Here is a 26,250-nt window from a genome sequence, read left to right on the forward strand (position 1 = left end):
ATAACACAATAATAACAGGCTGGCAAGATGCATCAAGGTCTGCTGATTAATAGCCATCTAATATTTGCTATGTAAAACATTTGTTACGTACATGCTGCGTTTCAGGGTTTTCTGATGTCGTGGAATTAAACAATCGGGAGATATTTTCGGTTTGTTTTGACATGACTCTGAAACCCAGATGATGATCAGTTTATGGTGAAGCTGTGACCAAAAAAGAAACGTTTGGGGATTTTTGTTTTTTCTTTGTTGGGCAAAGACAAATATCCATATGGTGTAAACTGTACAGTTTTTAAATGTATTTGATTTTTTTTAAGCTTGCTAATATGTCATCGTATTTCAACCTAATCCAGTTGTTTTTCTCATTTTCTAAAAGTTGTTAAATCAGTTAAAATAGTGAAATAAATGAAATAATTAGAGACAAATGTGGCTCGTGTCCATTTACCAATACATCTTAAAGATTAAAAAACTGCTGTCTAGTCCAGTGTGCATGTGTATATACTGTACTGTACCACTTCAACTTAAAGTAAAAATATATATTTTTTCCCATTCTCTGCAGGTGGTGCTCGTTTTTGCACTCAGCATCGGAGCCCTTGTGATATACTTCATAGATTCCTCTGAGTAAGTAATTAGCTTTAAACTTACTCTGTAATTTTTTCTTTTCCCCTGTAGCTCACAGGTTTTTGAGAGTTTAACTGATATGACTCACTTTAAGATCAGTAACCTCATAGCTAGACACAGTCTTCATGGAAATGTAACCTCATAGCAGCTCTACCAATCAGAGCATGTCTGTAGATGGATTAATGAAACTGATATCAGAAGTTTGTTCTTCAGTTTTGCTGTCCTTGGCCTCAAAACCTGTTTTCAGTCATGAGCTCCAGGAAATTTTCAGGTCACCGTCTGAAGTCGTCTTGTTGCCAGCCTCATCCTTCCTTCTGGAAGCACTCCTCGGTGTAGTGTGCAGAAGGCAGGACATGTAATGGTCACTCACCAGCTGTGAATTCACCTGAGAAATACCCGCGTCACTCGCATATGGGTACAAACTGGTGCTGTCAGACATTATGTTGACTTTGGAGCAGGTTAATGACTGTTTAACGTCTGATCCAACTAGCTAATGGTGGAAAATTTGTAGGGGAGCGCAGTGCAATTAGAAAAAGTCAGTCAGGTTTGAATTAGCTTAATTCACTTTACAAAGAACCGCAGTTTAGTTCCAGGGAAATGAATATAAAGTGTAGTAATAACGCTGCTGATGTTTCTGTTACATTACAGTCTAAATTGCTAAAATCTATTGTAGTTCTATTTGTAGTAGTGCAGACACATGAATGTGAAGTTCATGTAAGGTAGCCTTAATACCACTGAGTGCTTTGTCATGGTTATATGGCATTTAGAACACGGGCTTGCTATTTTTTGCTTGTTTGTTGTTTAATCCAATCATTTTCCAGGTAAACTGCTCCGGTCCTCCTTTGCGATCTCCGCTGACGACCAGCTAGAGCTCACAGATGAAATTTGCTTAATCTCTGTAATGAAAGGATCAGACTTTCAAAGAGGCAGGAAAGTCCAAAATTTCCTGTTCAAAACAATCGCCATCGGTAATCAGACTAGAGGAAGCGGAAGGCTCTTTAAGCTACATGTGAGGCAGTATACTGTTACTGCGGCCTTGTGGTGTTTGGACACAGTGTCATTAAGAAAGTGGGGTAAAACACGCCAGGATAAAAGCTTCTATCAAGCCCACAGTGAGTCTCCACTGGGAGTAATGTTAAAGCAGAGAAGGGAAAATGAGCTGTAAACTCATATAATCAGCCTCCTGCAGGCACACGTTCAGCTTATTTGTTATTGCATAAGAAGACGTACAGCTGAGGGCTTGGCTTGCTCTGATGTGGTTTGCAAGCATGATCTCATTTCATTATCTGGACAAGCTCAGATAGAGTTACATCCTTACCGATGCCATCTGTGGCCTCCTGTTCTCAGAACTTGCCTGTAGTGTCTCCGAGTGCCTTTTCACCTGATGGAGGATGACGTTCAACCCCTCTCTCTTTAAACTCATCATGCATAAGAAGAGACATTGTTAAATGTAGAAGGACTGATGCCCTAGCACCTGCTTGCTGACTTATATCCATATTAGTTCAATGAGGCTCTCTGCCTGAGTTTTCAGTCAGTATTATCCAGGTCTTTCTATTATTCAGACACCATGTTTTTCACTACTTGGAGCCAAAGAGCAGCCAGTTAGCTGCTCTCTCGCAAGTGGCAGCAGACTGTAACAGATATAGCCTTTCCTGTAATTAGTGCAAGCCTTGCTGAGGCTGTTATATGATGGACAGGCTGACCTAACTTAAAGTGACATGGAGAGAGATGTCAACATAGCAGACCCACTTATATTCAGAGAAGAGCTGTGAGCTGCACAGAGGAGGTTTAGGTCTGTACATGGAGCTCTAATTCATAAATCTTGAGTTTTGTCTTACTGTGGACGTCATGGTTCTATGTAACTGTCATTTTTAAGTCTGGATCACCTGATCAGCTGGAGAGATGTCCCATACTAACAAACTATTACATGTTTTCATTTTATCTTCTTAGTTTTAAATAGTTTGGTTGTTTATTTCAATAATGACTTTAAACACTCAAAGATTCTAGACTTCATATACAGCTAACAAACTTAGACTGTATATAGAAGATGGGCATAGCTATCGTGCTGTCAAATCATATCCTGCTTTTCCTCCTTTTTGACTATATTTACAAAATGGACAACCTTTTTTTATTCAGTTCACACCATAAACTCACCAACAGGCTCTTTAATGATGAATTTATTAGAAAGAATGCAAATCCAAGTCCCAGTCACATAGCCCTAGAGACCAGTTGGCAACCACCTTGCAACCACTGTTCACTAGGGAAAAATGTGTGTTTCCCAAATAAAAGTTGCCAGTGGTTACCAGTGATGAAACTGAATTGCAATCAAAGGATGCTGCACCAAAAGCCTTCTCGTGATTGTTTATGACATTGAGGTACTGACATCACACATAGTTTGCATAGAAGATGCAGACTTATCTGAAAACACTCTGCAACTAATCGCTAAGTTTTTGTAAAACCGTAAAAGTGCAACACAAACTGGAAACAGAAAAACTTTGAAAATCAAAGCTGTACTTTTTGAAACATGTTGGTTTCAGTGGTACGGCACAACTTGTAGGTTTGTGTCGCAATTTTTCAAGCTTCACTAGAGTTCGTGGATAATTAGTGAGTGTTTGCAGACAAGTGGACATCTTCCATGCAGACTATGGGAAACTATGCCAATCTGTTAGCAACCAAAGCAATCAGAAGGAGGTCTTTGATGCATCACCATCTTAGACTGATTTTAACTAGCTCGCAAACCTGTTGAGGAATACACATTTCCCTGTAGCACCCAGTGGATACTATGTGGTTGCCGGCCGGGTGACTGCGTGACTGAGGCCTGTGCACCTGAACACTGACTTGGCTTTTTTAGACCTGGAATCTACGTCCATCTTTTATATACAGTACATGTGACAAAGCAAAATCCAGAGTTACCTTTAACAGGCAGTAGCTGATTTTTTTTCACCACTTGTGAAGAGAACATTAACACTGACAAAAAGAAATGATGTTGGATTTGAAACAAGTGGTTATGTATACATCCAGAATCTCCTCTTAGCTCTACTTTTGAGCCTTTTTGAGCTGGTAGAAACAATAAGTCTTAAATATTCTCAGAATTTGTATGAAAATATTCCTTTACTTTGCAAAATATATGCACATACAGTATCATCAGACAGCATTAACCCAGTTACATGCGAGCTGGTCCATCTTGATTGATCTGAGCCTGAATTGAATGAAGGTGGGAGAGACCAGATCTGCTGTGGGCAGGGACTGTTTCATGATCCATAACACTCCTAGACATCTTCCAAACCAGGCCTGCTGGAACTCAATTATTTAGCTCTGCAGATCTGCCTGTGTGTGGTCTGTCATCCTGCAATGATGGGGATTTACTGGACCGATGTGTCATTACGGTGAACGAGGGCAGAACCATCCAGCATGGGCTATTCTTAGAGAAGCCATGGAGAAGATGAGTTAGGATTTTATTTTTCACCACCTTCTCTGTAAATTTTGAATACATAAAAAGAGCAATGCAGACATTAAGTACTGTATTGTTGTACACTGAGGATGTAAACCATTCTAGGTTTACTAAGTCTTATTTTAATTAGAATTACTAAATATCTTAGAGAGTCGTTGAAGGTTGTAAAAAAAAATTAAGCGTTAAAATTTAACAGAACTATAATGAAGCCTCTATATAGCTAACGTTTAGAGAATAGATCCTCGAATAGAACTGGGATGAAACCTGACGACTATCAGTCATCATCACATCAGTGATGCTAAAGCTAAAGATCAAATGGGAGTCACTGCTCTGTATCGGATTGGTTCAAAAAAATAATCACTTTGTGTACTCCACAGGGATAGTGTTTTATCACAGGGAGGCTATTAGTTGTTTTTTTTTTTTTCACGTAACAAAAGCAATTTGCTTTAATCCGAGTGGTATTAAACAGCACAGGGGAGAACTGCAGCTGCTGAGCAGTGTGCATTAGCGAAGCTTGTGAATTCAAGTGTAGGGGCCCTGCAGGTAAAGAGAGCCAACAAGCTAAATCCATGAGAGATACCTGCTTGGAGCTAATGTGATTCAAAAGATCTCTACGTGCAGTCTCTGCTTGCAGGAAAAAAACCCAAAAGTTTATCAGCCAATTTTGTGGATAAAATCAAAAATAATCAAAAATCATAATAAAAAAGTTCTTTGGGCTTAGATAGACAAATATGATTTGTATGATGAATGGTCTAAAAATCAAAAGTGTTCATCTGTGTCTAAAAGCAGCAAAATTGTCGTACATGAACTTGCTCTAGATTGACTAACCGATTCATTACTACAGTGCAGATTCCCACTTTAACACAACTAACAGTCACTGTTTACATAAATGATCAGCTGTTCATTAAAACATTTATTAATCAGTTAATGCTTTAACTGCTTACTGTTTCTCAGTCTTGTTCTATTTTAAATGTGCACTAAGCCTGTGTTTTCATTTTAGGTGTTAGTAATAATAATTAAGGCTTTTTTTTTTTCACTTTCAGGACATGAATATTGGTACGCAATCATACTAACCTATTACATTTACATTTACTTGGTTAATTATTTCTCTTTATTTGAATTCTTTGTGCCAGATACAAGCTTATTAAGGGTGAGACTTCACTACATTGCTAGCATTTGCTATGGCTGCTTGATTTCATTAAACAAAAAAAAGAGACATGAACCCTGCATGCATTTAACCCTTAAACTACTGCTTTGCCTCTGCATTTCCATCATGTTTGATCTAATATTTATGCGAAATGTTTGCATATGAGATGGGAAATGCAAGACTCATGGGAACGGAGCACCGTTTCAATGTGAAATATTGCTCTGGGAATTCAACATATTCTTCAGATACATTGCTTTGCAGTTATTTAAGGGTTAATCAGGTACAGCAACAAGTTACTGCTTGTGTGACAATAAATGCATGCCCTTTCTCAACAGAAAAAAACATTGGAAAACACTTACTATTGCACTTTTTTGAGCACTTATTTTTCTCTTCTTTTTGGAAATCTTAAAAATGCATTTTCAGGAAAAGAAGAATGCATCTTTTATGTTTTATTTTTCATGAAACATTTTGATTTCAAAGAAATGACCTTGTGTTTTCACACTCCATTGTCAGTACCTGCCTTTGGACATGAGCATCTTTTGTTTTTGTCTCTGTCTAACAGTCCCATCGAGTCCTGTCAGAACTTCTACAAAGACTTCACGTTGCAGATTGACATGGCATTCAACGTCTTCTTCTTGCTCTACTTTGGCCTCCGTGTAAGTAGAACTCAGAGTCCCCATCTCAGTTAACTCTTTCCCCCTTGGACGCCTACTAGATGTAGCCCTTGTTTCTCTTTTCCAAACTGAGCAGTTTGTGTCATGTTTGCTTCCAGAACAAACTGACTGTGCGTGCATCAGAAGTTAGTGAGGGTGATCTTTGCCTATACAGCTTAACTGGAGCTACCCTGGGAAAAACCCAGGAACCTATTCTAATGGTCATCAAACCACATCTTTGCTGATATATATTAAGGTGTCAAAACTTGTCAATAAGGGTAAAGAAGAAGTCGTGATTACGTCCTTATTGGGGAAAGCGTTAAGGGAAGATTTATGAATTTTCCTCTGTGATTTTTCTCTTGTGTTTTCATTTGAAAGTAGCAAATTTCTCTCTTTTTAAAATTTTTACTCTACTCTTTGTATTCGCAGTTTATTGCTGCCAATGACAAGCTGTGGTTCTGGCTGGAGGTGAACTCTGTGGTGGACTTCTTCACCGTTCCTCCAGTGTTTGTGTCAGTGTACCTGAACAGGAGCTGGCTTGGTAAGAAGGCTCTCTTTACTGGCAGTGAATCAATGAGCATTTATTTACCAGCGGCCTGCAGTGCCCCCTGGTGGATTTAACAAGTCTAACAGCTGTCGTTTGCACACCAGATAATCTCAGCACATCACTAAAGCTGCAAAGACAGACATTGGTGCGCCCCTATTGTTAGCCATATAAGTTTGATGCTTTTGTCATGAAATTAACTTCAAGCTGACACATTGCATGACGTGCATGAAGAATACGATTCTCACTATCATGATGGAATTGTGCATCATTTTCAAAAACCTCTGGTACAGCACAGCATGTAAGTTGATTAGCAATAATGACTCAAACGCTTTGTTATCTTTGTTCACTGAACTCATGCTGGCTTGCTTTAACGTAGGATCAAATGTTGTATGACTGAAAAGGTGTGCCACTTGAGTCCATGTCTTTGGCCCGGTCTTGTGCTTAGCAGGCTTTATACTGCAGTTGTCATTCACATACCCTTCACCTCTCCAGCAGAGCTCTCTACGGCACCGTTAATAACACTCAAATGAAATCACAGTGTGGCTGAAAAGTACACGAAAGGATAAAAAAAGGTAACAGGCTTTGTTGGGGGCTCGAGCGCAAGAATACAAGTCAATCTTCTAAATGTCTGAAGCTCATCACTCGGAGAGGTCTGTGAGAAATTAGGGGATTAAGTTGAGGGGTTGAAGAACAAACCTTCCATATAACCAACAGCAGCTATGCTTTCAGCAAGAAACACTCCTGCCCTCTTAAGTCAGTAGAACAGCCTGATTACTACACTTCAATAATGTGCCTGTGCGTTTTCACTGAGCAGATTTATTGTGACTTGCGGTGTCAAAACAGGAAACAGTAGAATGTATTGATGCTGGTTGCTGCTGCCATCTGGTGGACACATGGGAGTATAGCTTGCATTTTAGCTGATCGGCTGTCTTTTGGATATCAGATTGTTATTTTGTTTATACATGTTGTAGACTGTCTATAGTGTTATATACATTTACATATAGTTATTGTGTTATTCATCAACTCCTTAATGGTATTTGTACTTGTACTTGATGTCTGGTCCAATTTCTGTGTTTTTGTTGGATTATTTAATCTGCAAAATTTCACAATGTGTGCAGACTGGTTGTTGCTTTGCTTTTGGCACTGAGTTAGCATTTATGGACAGTGCATCAAAAGAGAAGAATATTTCTTTAGAGATGATGTAAAAGTCATTCATCCACGTAGCAGAGCAGAATGACACCGTAGGAACACTTCTGTTCAGTTTCAGCGTTGGTTTTCCATCTATCATAGCAGTCTAAGGCTTACTAACACAACAAATATGTCTGCTTGTCGTCAAGAAACACAACAGCCATGTCACAGTGATTAAATCACTATTATCCACATAATGTTAGAGCGATATTGTGGTTCGGACACACAGTTTGTTTTATTATTAGTCGATCGCTTCTAATATCTTTATGTCTAAGAAGCTCAGATTAGCAAACAACTCAAATCATGGTCATAATATCAACATATATTTTGATACACCTCTAATAGTTTACATTATATGACAACATTTCTCTTGTCAGTACTCATATAGCCAACAGTAGCCTTCTGAGAATCTGCCTATGTACATAGGTTTGTTCGGTTAAGGCTGCATTTTCTAAATTGTCAAACAGCGTGAGCAGCACTGAGATTCGGTTATTACGGTTAGCACCCCGTTGTTCCGCTGTTACTGTTTGTGTAGGTGTTGTTGCTTTTGTTGTTCGCTCAGCCCCGCGTGACTCATTTCACTGTATTTCATACAAGCCAAAACAGAGAGCTTCCTGTCACACATCAGGTGCATGGGCAGGAGATAGAAGGCTGTCTAGAGAATGAAATTACACATGCGCAGCCTGTATGCTGGATATTAGTTTTTAATATTGTACTCGTAGGCTACTGTCGAGGGTTTAGAAAAAAAACATTCGGGCATGGTTTGCGAATTAAAAGCAGAGCTGTAAATAATAAAATTGTTGGTAATTCATACTAAATTATTCCATTTACCTGCTTTAGTTTTGAGGGTGTCATCCTGCCCATGCTGGCTCACTGGGACACTTATAGAATAGAGAGGTCTATTTAATTTTACTGATTAAAAAAAGGATTTCTGCTGATCGCTCTTAACTCCAAGCATAAAAATGTATTGTTGTTTCTTTTCTTTCTTTCTTTTTCAATGGAAAGCATCTTAATCTCTTTTAGTATGGTCGGTGCAGTTGGTCATGGAGGATTTAGTGTGTGGCTAAACTGAGGTCAAACAAGTGATGAGGTCGCATCCGGCTCAGCTGCTGTCGAATTGCCTCTTCCATTCGAAAGTCCAAATTTCACTGAGTGCTTAGCTGAACTGCCAATCTGCCGGTCCTGCTGTCTGAACGCTTTGACACAAATACATCCAGTTTGCACCAATATTATCGCACATTAACAAGCTCATTGATGCATGACAGGCTTCGGGGTGCGAGCATGACACACATTTTGGATGTTACGGAGAATATGCCTTCAGATATTTCACGCAGAAACAAACTGCAGCAGCTGAAAAGATAATAGTTTTTGGTTCTGGGTTTTTATGCTTCGTATGCAGTCACTGGACAGTTTATTAGGTACACCTTACTAGCACTGGGTTCGGTCCTGTTTTGCTTTAGAACTCCCTTAATTCTTTGTGGCATAGGTTGAACAAGCTGTTGGAAAAATGCTTTAGAGATTTTGTTCCATAGTGACATGACAGCATCATGGAATTGCTGCAGATTTGTCAACTGCACATCCACAATCTCCTATACCACCACATAACAAAGGTGCTCTGTTGTTGTTTGAGATGATTTGAGCTTTGTGACATGGCATGTTATCCTGCTGGAAGCAGCCATGAGGATACGGTTACACTATGGTCATAAAGTAATGAATATCATCACCATCAATACTCAGGTGGGCCATGGCATTTAAATAATACTCAGTTGCTACTAAGGGGCCCACAGTATGTGAAGATAATATTCCCCACAAAAACAACTTAGCTGAGGAGTGGAATCTGGTGTGGTCTTCTCCTGTGGGAGCCCATCTGCTTCAGAGTTTGTCCACAGATGCTTTTCTGCATATCTTGGTCTTTTTATTACTTTGAAGCACTCTGCCATGTGATTGGCTAATCATATATTTGCATTGACAAGCAGTTGAACAGGTGTACCTAAAAAAGTGGCTGGTGAGTGTAAGTTGACAATGCATCTTTGCTCATAGAAAAATGTCATATTTTGCATGTTTAGTTTACTGATCTGTGGTTCCAAGTGTTTTTGGCTTTTGGCGCCTTCACTCACGTCTCTTTGCAACACTTCGTGGACTGATATCTGAGTCATGAATTAGTAAGAACAATGAAGTCCTGAAGTAGTAAAATGAGCCCAGATTATTTTTTACAGCTGTTATTCTTTTATGTACCTTTCTAACTGCACCGATGTGCACCAGTGTAACCGAATTTAAATATTTGTGATATGTGTTAAATAAATAAAGAGGTTGAAGAGCCCAGATACATTTCAGATAATTACAGGACCTGAAAAAAACCCTCTTTTTAAAATTTCACTCTTTTCTCAGTTAGTTCTCTTCAGATTACTCTTAATATCACTTGAATATTAAAACGAGTCCTTTAATTGAACTGCCCAGTCTTCTGAAATGCACTAAAAGGATGAATGAATGAACTTCAGTTCATGTATTTTTTCTGTACGGTGATTTTTTTTTTTTTTGTATAACTACAATAACAGCTATTACATCAGCTACGATTAATTTAGGGATTATTGTTGAAGCACTAAATCCATAGTAAAACACAACAGTGATTGCCAAAGCTTTTCATTTTTCCCTACACAGCTTTACTGTTCACATGACATCTTGTTTCCTGCTCTAAATGTGAGACTACAATACATTCTGTGCCTTTCCAAGATTAGAGAATGAAATTTGGTTTGTCAGCAGCAGTTGCCGTGTTATTGGGATGAGATGTAGGCTACATTGTGAAGCCAGCTGATGGACAGACTTGCTGTCTGGCCTCTTCCTTTCCCTGGATGATTCCTAAAGGAGCTTACACTCTAATATCCTGATGGGAAAAGGGTTTGCTTTAAGCTCGCCACGAGGATACTGTGAAGGTCCGAGGTAAATCAGATCAAAATACTTCTTCGAAAAAAAGACCTGTTTTTGACGCCAGCCCGTCGGGTGCAAATATGAAACATGAAAGCACCTGACTGTTTTTGTGGATTTTTTAAATTTTTTTATATTCTGGAGGAGATTTAAAAAAAATTTTTCATGTGAAATATTTGGTAAGGCAGACGAAGAACAGTGAAGACGTGGATGTGAAGTAGATTTCGGACTAAAGCTGAAGACTTTCACCCAATTTCTAGACATGATTCCTACTAAGATGTTAGTGTACAGGGGGCCTGATGGAGGCACACACTCCCAGAAGGTTTCTAGTACAAGAAGACGGAAAAAATCCACCGGGGAGCTCTTCCAGAATGGCTACAGGGTGAGGATGGGCCACGGCCAGGTGATTGATAAAGAGGACCAGGACAGCATTTGCTACAGCTTCGGTGCATGCTTCCATGTAATCTCCTACTGGGGTAAGATCCTCAGGACGTGAGAGCGGAGGGGAATCTCTTTCTAAAGCCCTGTGTTGGATGCTGTGGGTCAGCTGGAGCATGTTCAAAATTTGCTCTGTGCTATGCTCTGCATCTGGCAAACACTCGCTTGGCACGGCATAACACAGTTAGTTGTTATAAAAAAGAAAAAAAAAAGCTGATTTATTTTTATTTTCTCTAACTGAATGATTGCCTGTAATGTCTTTGATTTGTGTCACTTGGCATTCACACAAATCCACTCCAGCAGGAGAATTTATCATCCCAATTAATGCAGAGGGATACGGATTTAACTTGATTGCTCTCTCTTGGCTGAGGTGGCGTTTAATTTTTTATGCAGCTCAAACACTGTGAATAGTGCAGCTTTTCTTTCTCAAAATGAGTGAGTTCTATGAATCATTTAGATTTCAAGCTCAGATATGAGGCGCCCTTTAGCAGGCTGTTTGCTGCAGTGCGGCGATGAAGCGTAGCGCAAATATTTGACTTTATCAGATGTGATTTTGTGGCAGATCATCTGAGCTTATCGACAGTAACGGCATTAAACACGCGATGACACGGTCGTCATTTAACCTGAATGTGAATACAGCCAAGTGGTGATTATGAGCAGGAGCTCATGCTGGCGTTTGTTGGTGTTCTGCCGTCCTTGGACTGTTGGCAGCGTGCACCGGCTCCATTTTTTTCTCCCAACAAATAAATACCCTCAAATTTAGGATTTGACGTCACATCTGTTTACTCATTCAATTTGGCGTGGCAGCATCCACCTGTCTTTACTCTAATCCAGGTTTTCATCTCGTCCACGTTCAGTTTTATCCACTGGGAATGACGCACGTATCAGGTAGATGCCGGTGCAGAGCGGGGCTCTTGAGATTAAAACACAGTGTTATGAGTTGATGAAGATCTGGGGTGCCAAGCTTGTTTTGTGTTTTTTATTATGCTTTATTTCCCCACAAATATTTCAAATATTTTCTTTTAATATCGTAAGTGCTTAGTACCTGTCGATCTGTTGGACTTTACTTTTTGTCAATATGAATCCAATGAAGCTTGTAAACATGGATGAAAGTATGAAAGGTATGGTTGTTAAATGACGATCAGATATCATTCACGATGCCTGACTTGTTGCTAATCAGTGTTTTATGTTTATTTTCTCACAGGTTTGAGGTTTTTAAGGGCCTTAAGATTGATACAGTTCTCAGAAATTTTACAGTTTTTGAATATACTAAAGACAAGGTAAGTTTATTGATGCTTTTTCTTCTTTTTTGTTCATACAGCTGACAGTTTGTTTTTCATCTGCCTTTTGCTTCACGCGAAGAAAGAATGTAGTTTTATTTTGACAGCAAAATAAACACAAGGTTTCATTTGGCAAACGCTGACATCAAGTGTATTTGTGTGTTGTGCACACTGAACTATATCACCGTACCATATCATGCAGTCGTGAACAAAAGAGATTGCTGCTGTGCCCCTTCTGCTTAGAATTAAAGAGTTTTGCACAGATGTCACGTCAGAAAGAGCTTTGAGTATATCGACATGCTTTAGAATAATCCTCTCACTTGACAGAACAGACAAAGAAGTGGATAGAAGTCAAACAGGGACAGCACTGCAATAACATATACACTGCAATACTTAATAAATCCTGATTATAGTACGCATTAAAGATAACAGACTCTTTTATAATGCATTTGTTTACACTGACATTAGGCTTAACTTTCAGCTGTATATGATGAAAATATCCTGGAGCCTGCTTGGATTTTTTTTTTTTTTATTTTTGCAAAGCCATATGTAACAAGAATAGCATGGCTAACCACAACACAAGAAAAAGTACAAGCTATAAATTCAAGTAGGAGCTACAGTTTTAAGAGCTTAAATCTCCCATGTTGCATATTCTAATAGTTCAGGTTGAACCTTAATTCTGATTTCACTCTCAGACTTATAATGTGTTTTAAAGCATAGACTGAATTTTTGTGTGAGCTAGGGCTTCCAGTTTGGCTTCTTATCCCGGTGTAACAGCTACAGTTAATACTTCATCTTCTGTTGTCTGGCTCTTTCTAACATAGCAACTCGATTAAGCTGGTGAACCTGTGTTCAATCTTCATAAGCACATGGCTAACTGCAGCAGGGTTCATTCATTTGGTAAGTTAGGTGAAAATGTGGTGGTGCTGTGTAGCAACTGGATGCCTATTATCAGTAATTATTTACTGCTTCATCAAAGACCTGTGTGTTTCCGTGGTCGTTGTGTAAATTCTGACCTTTGTTCCAGGTGGAAAACTCAGGGGATCCTTGGGAAAACTTCCAAAATTCCCAGGCACTTTCCTACTGGGAATGTGTCTACTTACTCATGGTTACAATGTCCACTGTTGGCTATGGAGACGTGTATGCAAAAACCACCCTGGGCCGCCTGTTTATGGTCTTCTTCATCCTTGGTGGTTTGGTAAAAATCCCTCTCATTACTTATTCCCGCTTAAAATCCTCCATCACATAAATGCTGGGACTTAAGTCGAGACGCCCGCTTCACCCGTTGTTCACATTGAAGTGCATTTGTGGCTCACCACTTCACCACAGTATGTTGCATGTCATGTACTGTATGAGTTGTCCACAGTGTTGCAGCATTGATTTTGGTATAATGCTGAAGTTTTGATTTAAATGACATGTAGAATATTTGAGAATTTTTGCATCTGTTATTAACTGTAAAGGTACTACGGTTTCAGGTGGCTCCACCCTCCTGCCTTCCCTCCCTCTTTCCAACAAACACAGTGAGATAGAGTTGATTCATGACAGCCCAGCTTTATATGGATGTAGCAACATTGCTGTCCTCTTTCAGAATAGTCTGGCAGAAAATATCCCGTCGGGGATTTAACACAGACCCGAATTACCTGATAAAGAAAATAGGCAATAACGATTTAGAGGGCACAGTTAACCGGATTATAAAGTATTATTCAGCGTGGACATACAGTACTTTGATATGATCAAATACCTGGATTTAACTGAGGTAAGATTGAGGTATATTAAAGCGACTTTTCAGTCATCTAAATCTGAAATGTTTTTAATTTTTAAAAAAAAAATATTTCAGTTTTCATTCACCTGCACAGTGGCCTGTAAAATCACCAGTGTGAAACAGACATCAAGCCAATTGCAGACCTTCAAAGGGTGTAATCAGGCCCACTTTTCCCTTCGATTGCATTTTGTTTTGTGCTACACGTCATTAAGAATGAGAGTGGTTATCTATACTGTTAGTTAAATTAGAGCCAGAAGTCTTAATCGACATTGTGTAGTTTGCCCACTGGAGGGCACTGTGCAGCTTTATTTCTCTATTATTGTAGGGCAATGAAAAGCAGAGGTATAAATGATGAATTGATTTGTAATTAATTTGAAGGGTCAGAACAACAAAATACAAAATATATTTTATGCTGATAGATTTTTCTAAGCTTGAAGGGGAAAGGCTGAGGTGTTTTCTTAAAAACACTGTAAAAAGAAAAACAAATTTTATACTTAGGCTAATTTCTTGGATCTGTTGTAAGCTGGCACGTCTGCCTCCTCCACGCAGGAATATTCAGGTGGTTGGGCAGTGGCGTGCAGCCATAAGTTGTTTGCCATCCATTGAGCTGTGCTACTGAAATCAACCCGACGTGTGTTTGTTGGGCGAAACATGGCACATAAGGTTTTTTCTTAATTTTTCTAATTTTTCTTTTTCTTCAACATGTCGCTCATCTGCTTTCATTTTTCTCCTTTATTCTTTCAGTATTTGAAAATATTAGCCTTTAAACTGGATTCCATTGTCATACTTTTTCTCTATTGTGAATGTAACTGTGACATAACTTCAGCTTACATTCACATGATTTTCTTCAGTCAATTTGAATAATTACACGTTTCTTTTTCTCTTTCACCGTTTTCCTGTTAACACATTAAAAAAAACCTACTCCAGCGCGTAGCGCTCCTCTTTCAGACTTCACAGATTTCTCTAAAGTTAAAATAGAGGACCTGCTCTTCTTTGCTTGTCTTTTTTTTAGTCTCTTCTTCTGTCTCCTATCTTCTCCTTAGGCCATGTTTGCAAGCTACGTCCCTGAAATCATAGAGTTAATAGGAAACCGCAAGAAATATGGTGGTTCCTATAGTGCGGTTAATGGGAGAAAGTAAGTATTCAAGGAGGCTCTACTGCCTCCGCCGCAGTAGAACCTTCTCTGCATGCCCTTTTCTTTTTCTTTTCCATGCATGTAGGCCATGTTTGCTCGCTACGTGCCAGAAATTGCTGCTCTCATCCTTAATCGGAAGAAATATGGAGGGAGTTATAACTCGACCAGAGGCAGAAAGTAAGTCAAACAAATAAATAAAATAGAAAACAAACAGACAGACAGACAAAACAGCAGATTTGTAATGGTGTGGTTTTGTGTGACTCAAGTGGCCCTCTCATAAAGAGGTGACATGATTATGATTTGAATTGTAATGATCTCAATGAGCATTAAAGTCACACTGTGACTGAAGAACTTGGCCATGATAAATGTGTATTTATTTCTGCTGCTTTTAGATGTGTACAAGCTGTCATTGCTGGAGTTTTTTTTTTATTTTGAATAAATGAATGTCTGGTTTTACGCTGGAAAAAAAAAATCTCCATTTAAGCAAGTGATTGTCTGTTACGGAGTCCTAAAAGTCATTTTCATAAAATAAGTGACCTGTTTTCAGTAAGTATTTACAGTTATTGTAAAAAGAATGCCCTTTGTCAGTTCTAAGTTTTTAAATACAGGCGATAAAAAAAGGTCCTGAAACTAAGTAAATGTATTACACCATACCAAGTTGCAGAAGCAGTGTGAAAAACTCGGTACACTTCTACAGCTTCCATTGGAATTACAAGGTTGCTGATGATCACAAGAACTTCATTAACGGTCAAAAGTGTGAGGCAGAAGTTTTGGCAGTTTGCTGGTCTGGCCCGTTCAGGCGTGGGTAAACACAACGCCAAGAGATCAGCAATGAGAGAGAGAGGAGTTGTTGGTGCCCAACAGTCTGGGGAGGGTTATAAAGCACCTGCTAACAATTTGAAGTCCATTATTCTGCAGTGAGGATGAAGGGGAAACATCCAAGACAGCTGCCAATCTATGAAGGAGGGAACATCCCAGCAAATTCACCCCCAAGTCACACTGTGCAATGCTCAAAATACAAAAAACAAACAGAAGAGCTACTTCTCAGACTCTACAGGCCTTAGTTATCATGGCGAATGTTAAAGTGTGTGATAGTACTATTAGAAAAAGACTTGCATGGCTTCCCTTCTCTCTAAAAAGATTGTGGACGCAAGGCTTGGGTTTGCAAAGTTGCATCTGAACAAACTGCAAGTCTTCTATCGTTTGGACAGAGAGGACCAAAGTGGCCACAATGCACAGCACCACAACTTGCTCCAACTGTCCAGCAAAGGTGGTGGAGGAGTGATGATTTTAGGCATGAACCTGGACACATTGCAGCCTTTGAGTCAGCTATGAACTCCTGTATACCAAAGTTATCTAGAGTCAATTGTAAGGGTATAAATACATAATGGCATGGTGTTATATGTCACTGTGTCATCCCAGGTTGTATTGGCCTAACTTTAAAACATGTTAAGGGCTAAATATTATTTTTGTTATGCCCTGATATGTAATTCTTTAGAATTGACAGAGGGTGTACTTTCTTTTTGCCTTGACTGTATAATAAAAGGACTTTATAATAATAATGATTTGGTAAAGATTTTCCAAATTTTTTTTTTTTAGAAAATATGACTTTAGGAACTAAAATAACAGCCACAAATATCTTGAAAAGGCAGATATTTTTCAGTGTAATCATATCGATGTACTGTTGTCATGCTTAATAGTGGCATTTGTAGGATTCTCTCACTGTGTTATAAACTGATTATCCTGTTGGGAATTGTTTCATTGTAACAAAAATGGGGAGAGGCTGTGCAGACTCCATACCAATGACTCAAAAGGTCACGTAGCTTAGCGATCCCTTTTATGGATTGAAGTGTAAATTGCGTCATCGTGGTTCAATACAGTACAGCAGCAATATAACTTCAAAAAAAAGAAAAAAAAAGTAATAATGTAATGTTAATAAGTAGCAGTATCTATGTCAAACTCATCATAAAGTTCTGGTTACCCCACAACTATAGTCAGTTGAGCCATTTTAATAATATTCAAATAATATGTTTATTCAAAGTTTTAATACATACTTATGTATTTAAAGTAAAATGCAATAGTGTGATGGGTTAAGACTCCGTTATGTGTAAAGTTTATCCCCTAATTCTTGTCTGTCTTGTAGAACATCTAAACTCAAGCATCAACATTTTACATAGAAAAATTCTTAAATGCATAAAAACATTCAGATGGCCCCGCCCCTTCCTGAGCCTGGTTCTGCCGGAGATTTCTTCCTGTTAAAAGGGAGTTTTTCCTTCCCACTGTCGCCAAAGTGCTTGCTCATAGGGGGTCATATGTGTTGTTTTTTTTTCTCTGCATGTATTATTGTAGGGTCTACCTTACAATATAAAGCGCCTTGAGGCGACTGTTGTTGTGATTTGGCGCTATATAAATAAAATTGAATTGAATTGACATTAACTTAATTTTTGCTTTTTAACTTTTAGTTTATGTAAAAGAGGAAAGAATTAATTTTAAATATTATTTTTTATGTTAAGAAGTGAAAGACTGTAATGAAAATGGTTACTACCAGTTTTTGATACCTCAAACAGTGATCTGGACGGCTGTAGCCAATCAGAAGTTCATGTTTTCCATAGCTAGGTTAAATAGTGATTAATAAATCAGCCTCAGCCTCCCTGGGAAAGTCTATGCCAAGGTGCTGGAAAGGAGAGTTCGTCCGTTAGTCGAACCTCGGATACAGGAGGAACAATGCGGTTTTCGTCCTGGTCGCGGAACACTGGACCAGCTCTTTATCCTCTCCAGGATACTTGAGGGTGCATGGGAGTTTGCCCAACCAGTCTACATGTGTTTTGTGGACTTGGAGAAGGCATTCGACCGTGTCCCTCGGGGTGTCCTGTGCGAGGTGTTGCGGGAATATGGGGTGTCTGGCCCATTGCTACGGGCCATTCGATCCCTATATAACCGTTGCAAGAGCTTGGTTCGCATTGCCGGCAATAAGTCGGACTCGTTCCCGGTGGGTGATGGGCTCCGCCAGGGCTGCCCTTTGTCTCCGGTTCTGTTCATAATTTTTATGGACAGGATTTCTAGGCGCAGCCAAGTGGCGGAGGGCTTTCGCTTTGGTGGCCTCAGAATCTCATCTCTGATTTTTGCAGATGATGTGGTTCTGTTGGCTTCATCGGGTGAGGGCCTCCAGCTCGCACTGGAACGGTTCGCAGCCGAGTGTGAAGCAGCGGGAATGAGGATCAGCACCTCCAAATCTGAGGCCATGGTTCTCAGCCGGAAAAGGGTGGAGTGCCCACTCCGGGTCGGGGATGAGTTCCTGCCCCAATTGGAGGAGTTCAAGTATCTCGGGGTCTTGTTCGCGAGTGATGGGAGAAGGGAGCCGGAGATCGACAGACGGATTGGGGCTGCAGCTGCAGTAATGCGGACGCTGCACCGGTCCGTCGTGGTGAAGAGGGAGCTGAGTGTAAAAGCGAAGCTCTCAATTTACCGGTCGATCTACGTCCCTACCCTCACCTATGGCCACGAGCTGTGGGTAGTGACCGAAAGAACGAGATCGCGGATACAAGCGGCAGAAATGAGCTTCCTCCGAAGGGTGGCTGGCCTCTCCCTTAGAGATAGGGTGAGAAGTTCGGCCATCCGGGAGGGGCTCAGAGTAGAGCAGCTGCTGCTCCACATCGAAAGGAGCCAGCTGAGGTGGTTCGGGCATCTGACAAGGATGCCCCCTGGGCGCCTCCTGGGTGAGGTGTTCCAGGCATGTCCCACTGGGAGGAGGCCCCGGGGCAGACCCAGGACATGCTGGAGAGATTATATCTCTCGGCTGGCCTGGGAACGCCTTGGTATTCCCCCGGATAAGCTGGAGGAGGTGGCTGGGGAGAGGGAAGTCTGGGCCTCTTTGCTTAGGCTGCTGCCCCCGCGACCCGGCCCCGGATAAAGCGGATGAAGATGGATGGATGGAAATCACTATTTTCATCTATTTTCTAAGTTATGCTTTACTTTGAGTAATGTTGCTTAACTAGATTGATATGACTAAAGGTTTTACTGGTATTGTTATGCACAGACTCTCCTCCCCAATACAAATAGTTACTTACATTAGAGGTTGGTAGGGAACAGACTAACTAATATGGTTGCAACCCAGTTAAAAGGAACATTAAAATTTTTTTATTTCTGAACAAAACAGTGGGAACAATTTCCTTCTTTCCAGATTTCACAGTTTTGTCATGATTGATCATTTTACTGTGAGAAAATCCTGGTTATTTTTGATGTAATTAGGCTGCTTACTGTTAGTGTGTGTGCGCCAAATGTGTGTTTGTTAATCAAGTGTTTCCATTATTCTCTCTTTTTTTTTTTTTACATTTTGTTCACCCATCCTCTCCTTCATCACTCAAACTCCAATTCATGTCAGACAAACAGTCTTAATAAGATAAAACGAGAAAAACAAATTACATTGGAGCTAACTTAACATAATACAGAAAGACCAATATGGATGTCAAGGACACACAGTGAGAAATAATTATGATTTTTAAAAGTTCTATCATTATATAATAACATACAGTAATAATATAATTCGGTTGAAGGACAGCCATTTAGGCATCAATGAGTAATTCTGAGAAAATCATATACTTTAGCTCACCTGCATTTTCAGCACTGAAGAAAATGCTAAAGTCATACATTTTGTCGTGTACCATTGCTTCATGCTTCATAGTGATTTTTGCTAAGATCAGTTTTTGTATGCCTGGAAACACTTTGATTGCCCTGCTCCACTTGTGATGTTTCCATGCTTTGCTATTTCAACAGTCTTGGCCTTAATCTTCAGTCTGACCTACACCCTGAAGGCGAAGTTTAAAAGATATGCTTTGGCAGTTTGGGGAATATTCTTATTAGCTTTCTTGCCTCAAGTTAAAAGGGAACTCTTACATTCATTTCTTGTCCCATGTTTTTTATTATTGGACTTTTTGCATGATTCATAGTTCAAATTCTCATTTATGTGGCATTGGTCATTGGTGCAGCTCCGCAGTTGATTTGTTAGCTAAAGTAGACTGTTTTAGCTCTATGTTCACAGCTAGAGCTTTGTGCCCAAGATGACCATATTAAAGATCTCTCAATGACTTCATGCAGAATGAAAAGTAAAAAAAAAAACACTGTGTGAAATATTTGTAATAGTCTGAAAAACTGAGCTTTTGTGTCACATATTACACATATGCTGACCTTTGAAACTTTGCCCACCTTTATCATCAGCATCCAACTTTGCAACAATATGACAAATAACTAGGAAAAGCTTAATAAGTCTCCTTTAAATAAATAAAAACATACAGTGCTTTTGTTTTTTTGTCTTAAATATGAAGCTACCCAGGTTGCAAGAAGTATCTGGGCCTATTCTGTGATAGGTCAAGTAGTTTGTGGTGTGCATGAGGCACCCACTGTGTGGCACTCCAGTTTTGCTAATATGATCTGGCCTTGAGTAAGCAGTAGGGCAGCTCATTCCTTTTTCCACTTTGGCCCTGTGTGGATGAGGAAATCCTCATCCAATATAAAGGCCATACACACTTTCAGTCTTATTGCACAGTGGTGTGGAGGGTCCACCACATTAAGTGAAGTTCCAAAACAGCTAGCCTTACATGGCAGTGGGTTATAAAGCCTTCCAGCACTAAGTTTGAATTGATGCAGCTGCACCACGTTTCTTAAGCTGTAGCACCTGTTTGTGCTACAGAGAGGAAATGCCAAAAACAAAACACATTTCCTGATGGTTACTTCAGAAGGACTGCCTCAAGAATAAAGTAAACAAAATAGTTTTCATAAACAAACTAAAAAAATAAAATACATGAAAAAGGATAAATTTATACTTAATAACAATAAATGTAAATGTTCTTACATAGCCAGAAAACCAAGTTATACTTCTGAATTTATAGCCTGCACTTCTGCAGCAGTTTTTATTGTTGCGCTATTGCTTATAATACCAACAAATATGAAAAGAATGAAGACAAGTGAGAGCAACTCGGAAAATGCGTTACTGTCTGAGTGCAGTGGAGATGGAGCCGATGTGCTTTCCAGCAAGTGATACATGGAGGGCGTGGTGCAGTCCATCAGTCCATCTGACAGCAGTATAAATCAGTGCAGTTCCTGTTTCCAAAGGAGAAAGTTTCGGGCACCCCGAGGCTCACCGCTGTGTTTCTGTTCTCCTCCTAATTAAGAGAGGTCGGATTTGAACGGAGCCAAGTACCCCGTGCTTTATTGAAAACCCTGAGCTCTTGTCCTTGCCCACAAAATTCTACATTTGAGCTTGTTTTTTGTTATTTTTTATTAAAACAGAGAATGCTATTGTGTACCACTAACTAATAATACTACGTATTGAATTAAAGATTACCAGAATTAAAAACAAATGATGTTATTGCAGCTCAAAAATACACGCAAGTACACAATGCCTTCTGAAAAAAACAAACGAACAAAAAACTACAGCCAGTATGAATTTGTTTAATTAATTAATACATTTTTTTAAGCAGTTTGAGAGGTGCTGATTTCTTCAACTCAAACTAGAGCCAGGGCTGCTGGTTTCCCCAGCTAAGGAGAAGGCAAGCAAATTGTATGATGGCATATTTCTTTTGATATGAAAGTAAATAAGCGTATTCTCCAAAATGCCAAACTACTCCTTCAACACCTTTTTAGCCATAAGATCTAGCCTAAAGACAGGGAGATTCTGCTAGATGCCTCAGAGTTTAAAGTCGTGGTTTCTGGTAGCATGCTTTTGGTACGATTTGAAAGAAACCAGACTTGGTTTGGGAAGTTTTCTTAAACCAAGTATATGCTTCTTGTGCTTTTTTCATTTTTAATTTAAAATCGCAGTTTATAAATTGAGAAGAAAAAGTATCACATCATGCTTATTTTGCATTTATTAAATTTTTTAAAAAATATTTTTCTTATTATTGTGGTGATTTTAAAAGCTCGGTAAAATTGTCGGCATCATTGCTTTTTTTGTTTCTTACGGGAAAGTATGTGTTTTTCTTTGAGTTACTTATTGTTACTCTAGATTATTAGAAAATAAGTGATACTGATGCGTATTTTGTACTTTAAGAACCACTGCAGTATTTCCAGCTGTGACTGTTATTGCAAATCGGTGCAAAAGACAAAATAATTTACACAGAATAATTTAATTAATAAAGATATTTTAAGCACAGATGGAAAAAAAATCTGAACTGGGTTCTTTATATAAAGGGTTTATGATATGTAGGGATCGACATAGACTGTGCGCTCATTTCATAATCTCCCTCTAAGTAAACTGATCCTTTATAATCTGATACTGAAATCCAGAGAGCTCTCTGGATTTCATCCCTCCTCTATCGTAGTTTTTATCACAGATTCTAAATCACTGACCTAAATGTCCGTTACAGGCCCCTCGTCTCACATTTACCTTTTGATTTCAGCTCAAAGATGAAGATGGAAAAGATGAAAGATGTGTGCTTTTGTTCTGAGTTTCCTCATGGTTCTGCACTTCCTTTCTCTAGGCACATCGTGGTTTGTGGTCACATAACACTTGAAAGTGTATCCAACTTTCTAAAAGACTTCCTACACAAGGACAGGGATGATGTCAATGTAGAAATTGTTTTTCTCCATAAGTAAGTACAAAACTTTGTGCAAATGTCATTGTTTAAGAGGAAAAAACTAAACTTTAGGAGATTAGAGAGTTCTCTGATTTAAGAGTGTTTGTTTTTTGTCTCTCAGTATTTCCCCTAATCTTGAGCTGGAAGCCTTGTTCAAGCGCCACTTCACCCAGGTAGAGTTTTACCAAGGATCTGTCCTAAATCCACACGACCTGGCCAGAGTCAAGGTACCTGACTGTCAATACTTCTTCCTCTGTAATACTGTTGGTTATCGTCTGACTGAATACTTGATGTGATTGTTCATTTTTGTCTTTGCAATTTGCAATTTTGTTTTAGATTGAATCAGCTGACGCCTGCTTGATCTTAGCCAACAAATACTGCGCTGACCCCGATGCCGAGGATGCATCCAACATCATGAGGTACTGCATAACCAAATCATGATTTATGTTTTCCTGCTTGCATTGTTTATTCAATTTGTTTTATGAACAATCACATTCAGCTGGATTCTGAGAGAAAAAGACATTTTCGGAGTGGATTGAGTCGTAGTTTTGGATGTGGAAACTGCACTTATTTTTATGGGTTTAAGGGATTATCAAGTGGATAATATATGAGAGTACAACATATTTTAAAAGTGATGGGAACAGTCTGTTTTAGGGCAAGGCAGATAAAATTTGGTTAATAAAATTGTATTATTAATAGCTCTGTTCGATAATGAAGTCTGAGGATTGGAGGTTTTCCACTGAAGATTAAATTGCTCAGCTATAAAAAGTCGGAGAGTCATTATGTGACATTTCTTTTCCATCTAAAAGGGTTAAGACGTTTAAAATGTGCTGCAGAAATCATCACAGCTTGATTCTAATCTAAACACTGTGTGATTAATACATAATCATTATAGTAGAGCTGTCTTGTCTGTCTGTGCATCTCTCCCATATGTTCTCCTGGACATGAAATTTATTCATTTGTCACAAATGTCCACTAGGACTCAAAGGAAATGATTTGTATTTTGTGGTCAAACAGTCAAAGGTCCCCTTCTCCTTGAACTCTATGGTGACCACTCCGTGTATTAAAATGATGTCTCGTGCCGGACCATGTTTTGGGCACGAGACATCAGAACCCCAGATCATAACACTGTCCCCACAGGCGTGTACGGTAGGCATACAGAAGGTGTTGGCAGAAGGACCCAAATGCAGGACTCGATGTGGCTCTTAATAAATAACAAAAATAACTTTTATTTAAGTGGAGTAAGGAAAGTCCATCAAAAATCCAGAACAGAGAATAAACGAATCCAAAAATTCACTGAAAGAATTCTACTGAAAGAAAACAGGAAGACCTAAAACATAGACTTAACAGCAAGAAACAAAAGGACACAGTGACAGTGGGATGATATGACACTTAAGGAATTAAATATAAACTATAACGAGAAACAGAAACTAGATTAAAAGGTATTAAAGATAAAACTAAACTGAGAATCTAGTCATAAAGAAAACAACCAGATATTATGTGCTACTCAAAGGAAAACAACAATGAAAAGAACTCGAAACACAATAAATATATGAATCCAAATATTAATGCAAAAGCTCCAAATTCAAAAGGCAAAAAAACCCTAGGACACTAGGCATGTTGGGATCACCCCAACACAACTTTTGCCACCTCTCTTCTTTCTCTGATGGGCTGATCATCCTGGAACATGGTAAATGACCTTTTTCCATTGCTCCAGCGTCCAACAATCATCCTCACTGATTGTTTTTTAAAGGCTACTCAGCTGTTTAGTCCCAATGTCTCTGAGAGAATTCTCTTCACTTTGCTATTTTCACTATTAAACATACTCGTGAGATTTACTGTTGTTTTCTTACCATTTGATTTCACCAGATGTTTGTTTCCCTTATCAAATTCAAGTAGATAAAGTTTTGGGTTTCTTTTGTTTTCCAACCACATTTCTTCCTTAACGATGATGGTATATTTGATAATGCACTGGACCGTTCTTAACCCACATTTAGTTAGGCTAATAATGCGGTTTAGGAAAAGAGAAACTACTCACAACTGTGGTTAAATAACTTGCTGCCAGCCAAAAACGGACTTTTTTGTGTGCTTGGGCAGAGTATGACTGCACACAAATGTCTAAGAGTGACATTTTATATCCAAAGGTTTAAAGGTCAACTTCCCTATGACTTCAAAAAAAACCCTCTTGCCGTTATCCAGTGAGAGATTCTGTATGTACGTCTCATTTGGTTGAATAGTAATTTGAAATTGTTGACAATGGTACTTTTTCCAGGTTGATTTATTTATTTTTTGGTAGAAGTTGTAGGTTTGTAAATTCGGAGAACAGGCTGAACTGGTAATGGTCAAATTGACATCAGTTCTTCCCAGACAGAGAGAAAGTCAGCATTTTGTAGCTGGATCTAGGAATATGTTACTATGCAACTCTCTTGTTCTATTTTCTTGAGCCTTTAGTTTAAAATATTAAACTATAAAATAAAATGCAAACTTAAAATTGTTAAAAGCATACAGTCGACTACGATACTTAATTTCTATAAAAAGAGAGTGAATCAGATTATTTTTTTAAAAATCTGTGTAACTTTTGAAAGCGCTGCAGATATTCTTATATTGCTTTCTTTTTGTCCTTTATCAGAGTAATATCTATCAAGAACTACCACCCAAAGATCAGGATAATCACTCAAATGTTGCAGTACCACAATAAGGTTTGTATTAATCAACTATAAAGCCTGCTGGAGTCACTTAGTTACTCCGTTATAGTTAGTTACGTTTCAGTATATGTTGAAAAGATCTCATCACTGAATCATTTGTCTGTCTTAGTTTCTAACAGCATGCACCTTGTAGCCTGACTTCCTTTTCCTCTTCCCCTCAGGCCCACCTTTTGAACATCCCAAGCTGGAACTGGAAGGAGGGAGATGACGCCATTTGCCTTGCAGAACTCAAGCTCGGATTCATCGCCCAGAGCTGCCTGGCTCAGGGCCTCTCGACCATGCTGGCCAACCTTTTCTCCATGAGGTCCTTCATCAAGGTAGCTGCAACTAACACTGATCCATCTGTGCTCACTGGATTAAGTTCAAAAATAAAGTTGGCCAAGAAACAAAGTCTGAATAGATAATAATGGTTATCCCAGATGAGGCCCGTATGCAGCATCTGGTGAGCGGGTGGTGATGATCTTAAACTTGCACCTTTTTATATTTTTGTATAACCTTCTTTATTTTGTTGTAGATTGAGGAGGATACATGGCAGAAGTATTACCTTGAAGGAGTAGCCAATGAAATGTACACAGAGTACCTGTCCAGTGCCTTTGTGGGTCTGTCCTTCCCAGTAATTTGCGAGTACGTAAAACTAAAACATTTTATTTTACCCCCTTTTTTTGGTACTTTGTCATTCCTGGATGCAAGTAATTTAGATGTTTAAACTGCAGTCATTAGAATTTAAAGATCCAAAGATAATTGTTATGTAAGTATTTATTAACCAGGCTTCTGGAGATGGTAGGTTAAATTAGTTATAGAGAGGAAGCACATGGCGTTCACATAAGGGCTCC

The 26,250-nt window shown here is 39.0% G+C and overlaps 1 protein-coding gene across 10 annotated transcripts in view; it reads left to right on the forward strand.

Moving 5' to 3' along the window:
- The window catches only part of LOC113028334 (calcium-activated potassium channel subunit alpha-1a), a 97,593-nt gene that overhangs the window by 42,387 nt on the left and 28,956 nt on the right, over positions 1-26,250 (forward strand). For 5 of the 10 annotated variants that reach the window (XM_080305052.1, XM_080305054.1, XM_080305055.1 and 2 more), the window contains 13 exons: positions 557-618; positions 5,779-5,872; positions 6,299-6,410; positions 12,169-12,244; positions 13,069-13,144; positions 13,272-13,442; positions 15,227-15,318; positions 22,617-22,727; positions 22,834-22,939; positions 23,049-23,131; positions 25,342-25,411; positions 25,579-25,734; positions 25,932-26,041. In XM_080305052.1, coding sequence (XP_080161178.1) covers positions 557-618; positions 5,779-5,872; positions 6,299-6,410; positions 12,169-12,244; positions 13,069-13,144; positions 13,272-13,442; positions 15,227-15,318; positions 22,617-22,727; positions 22,834-22,939; positions 23,049-23,131; positions 25,342-25,411; positions 25,579-25,734; positions 25,932-26,041 — 1,319 coding nt within the window. Of the gene's footprint in view, positions 1-556; positions 619-5,778; positions 5,873-6,298; positions 6,411-10,438; positions 11,003-11,904; positions 12,086-12,168; positions 12,245-13,068; positions 13,145-13,271; positions 13,443-15,049; positions 15,142-15,226; positions 15,319-22,616; positions 22,728-22,833; positions 22,940-23,048; positions 23,132-25,341; positions 25,412-25,578; positions 25,735-25,931; positions 26,042-26,250 lie in introns of those variants that run through there. The other 5 variants (XM_080305053.1, XM_026178528.2, XM_026178529.2 and 2 more) reach the window with 3 other exon arrangements.

Source organism: Astatotilapia calliptera, chromosome 8 (assembly GCF_964374335.1).
Source record: "Astatotilapia calliptera chromosome 8, fAstCal68.1, whole genome shotgun sequence".
NCBI lineage: Eukaryota > Metazoa > Chordata > Actinopteri > Cichliformes > Cichlidae > Astatotilapia > Astatotilapia calliptera.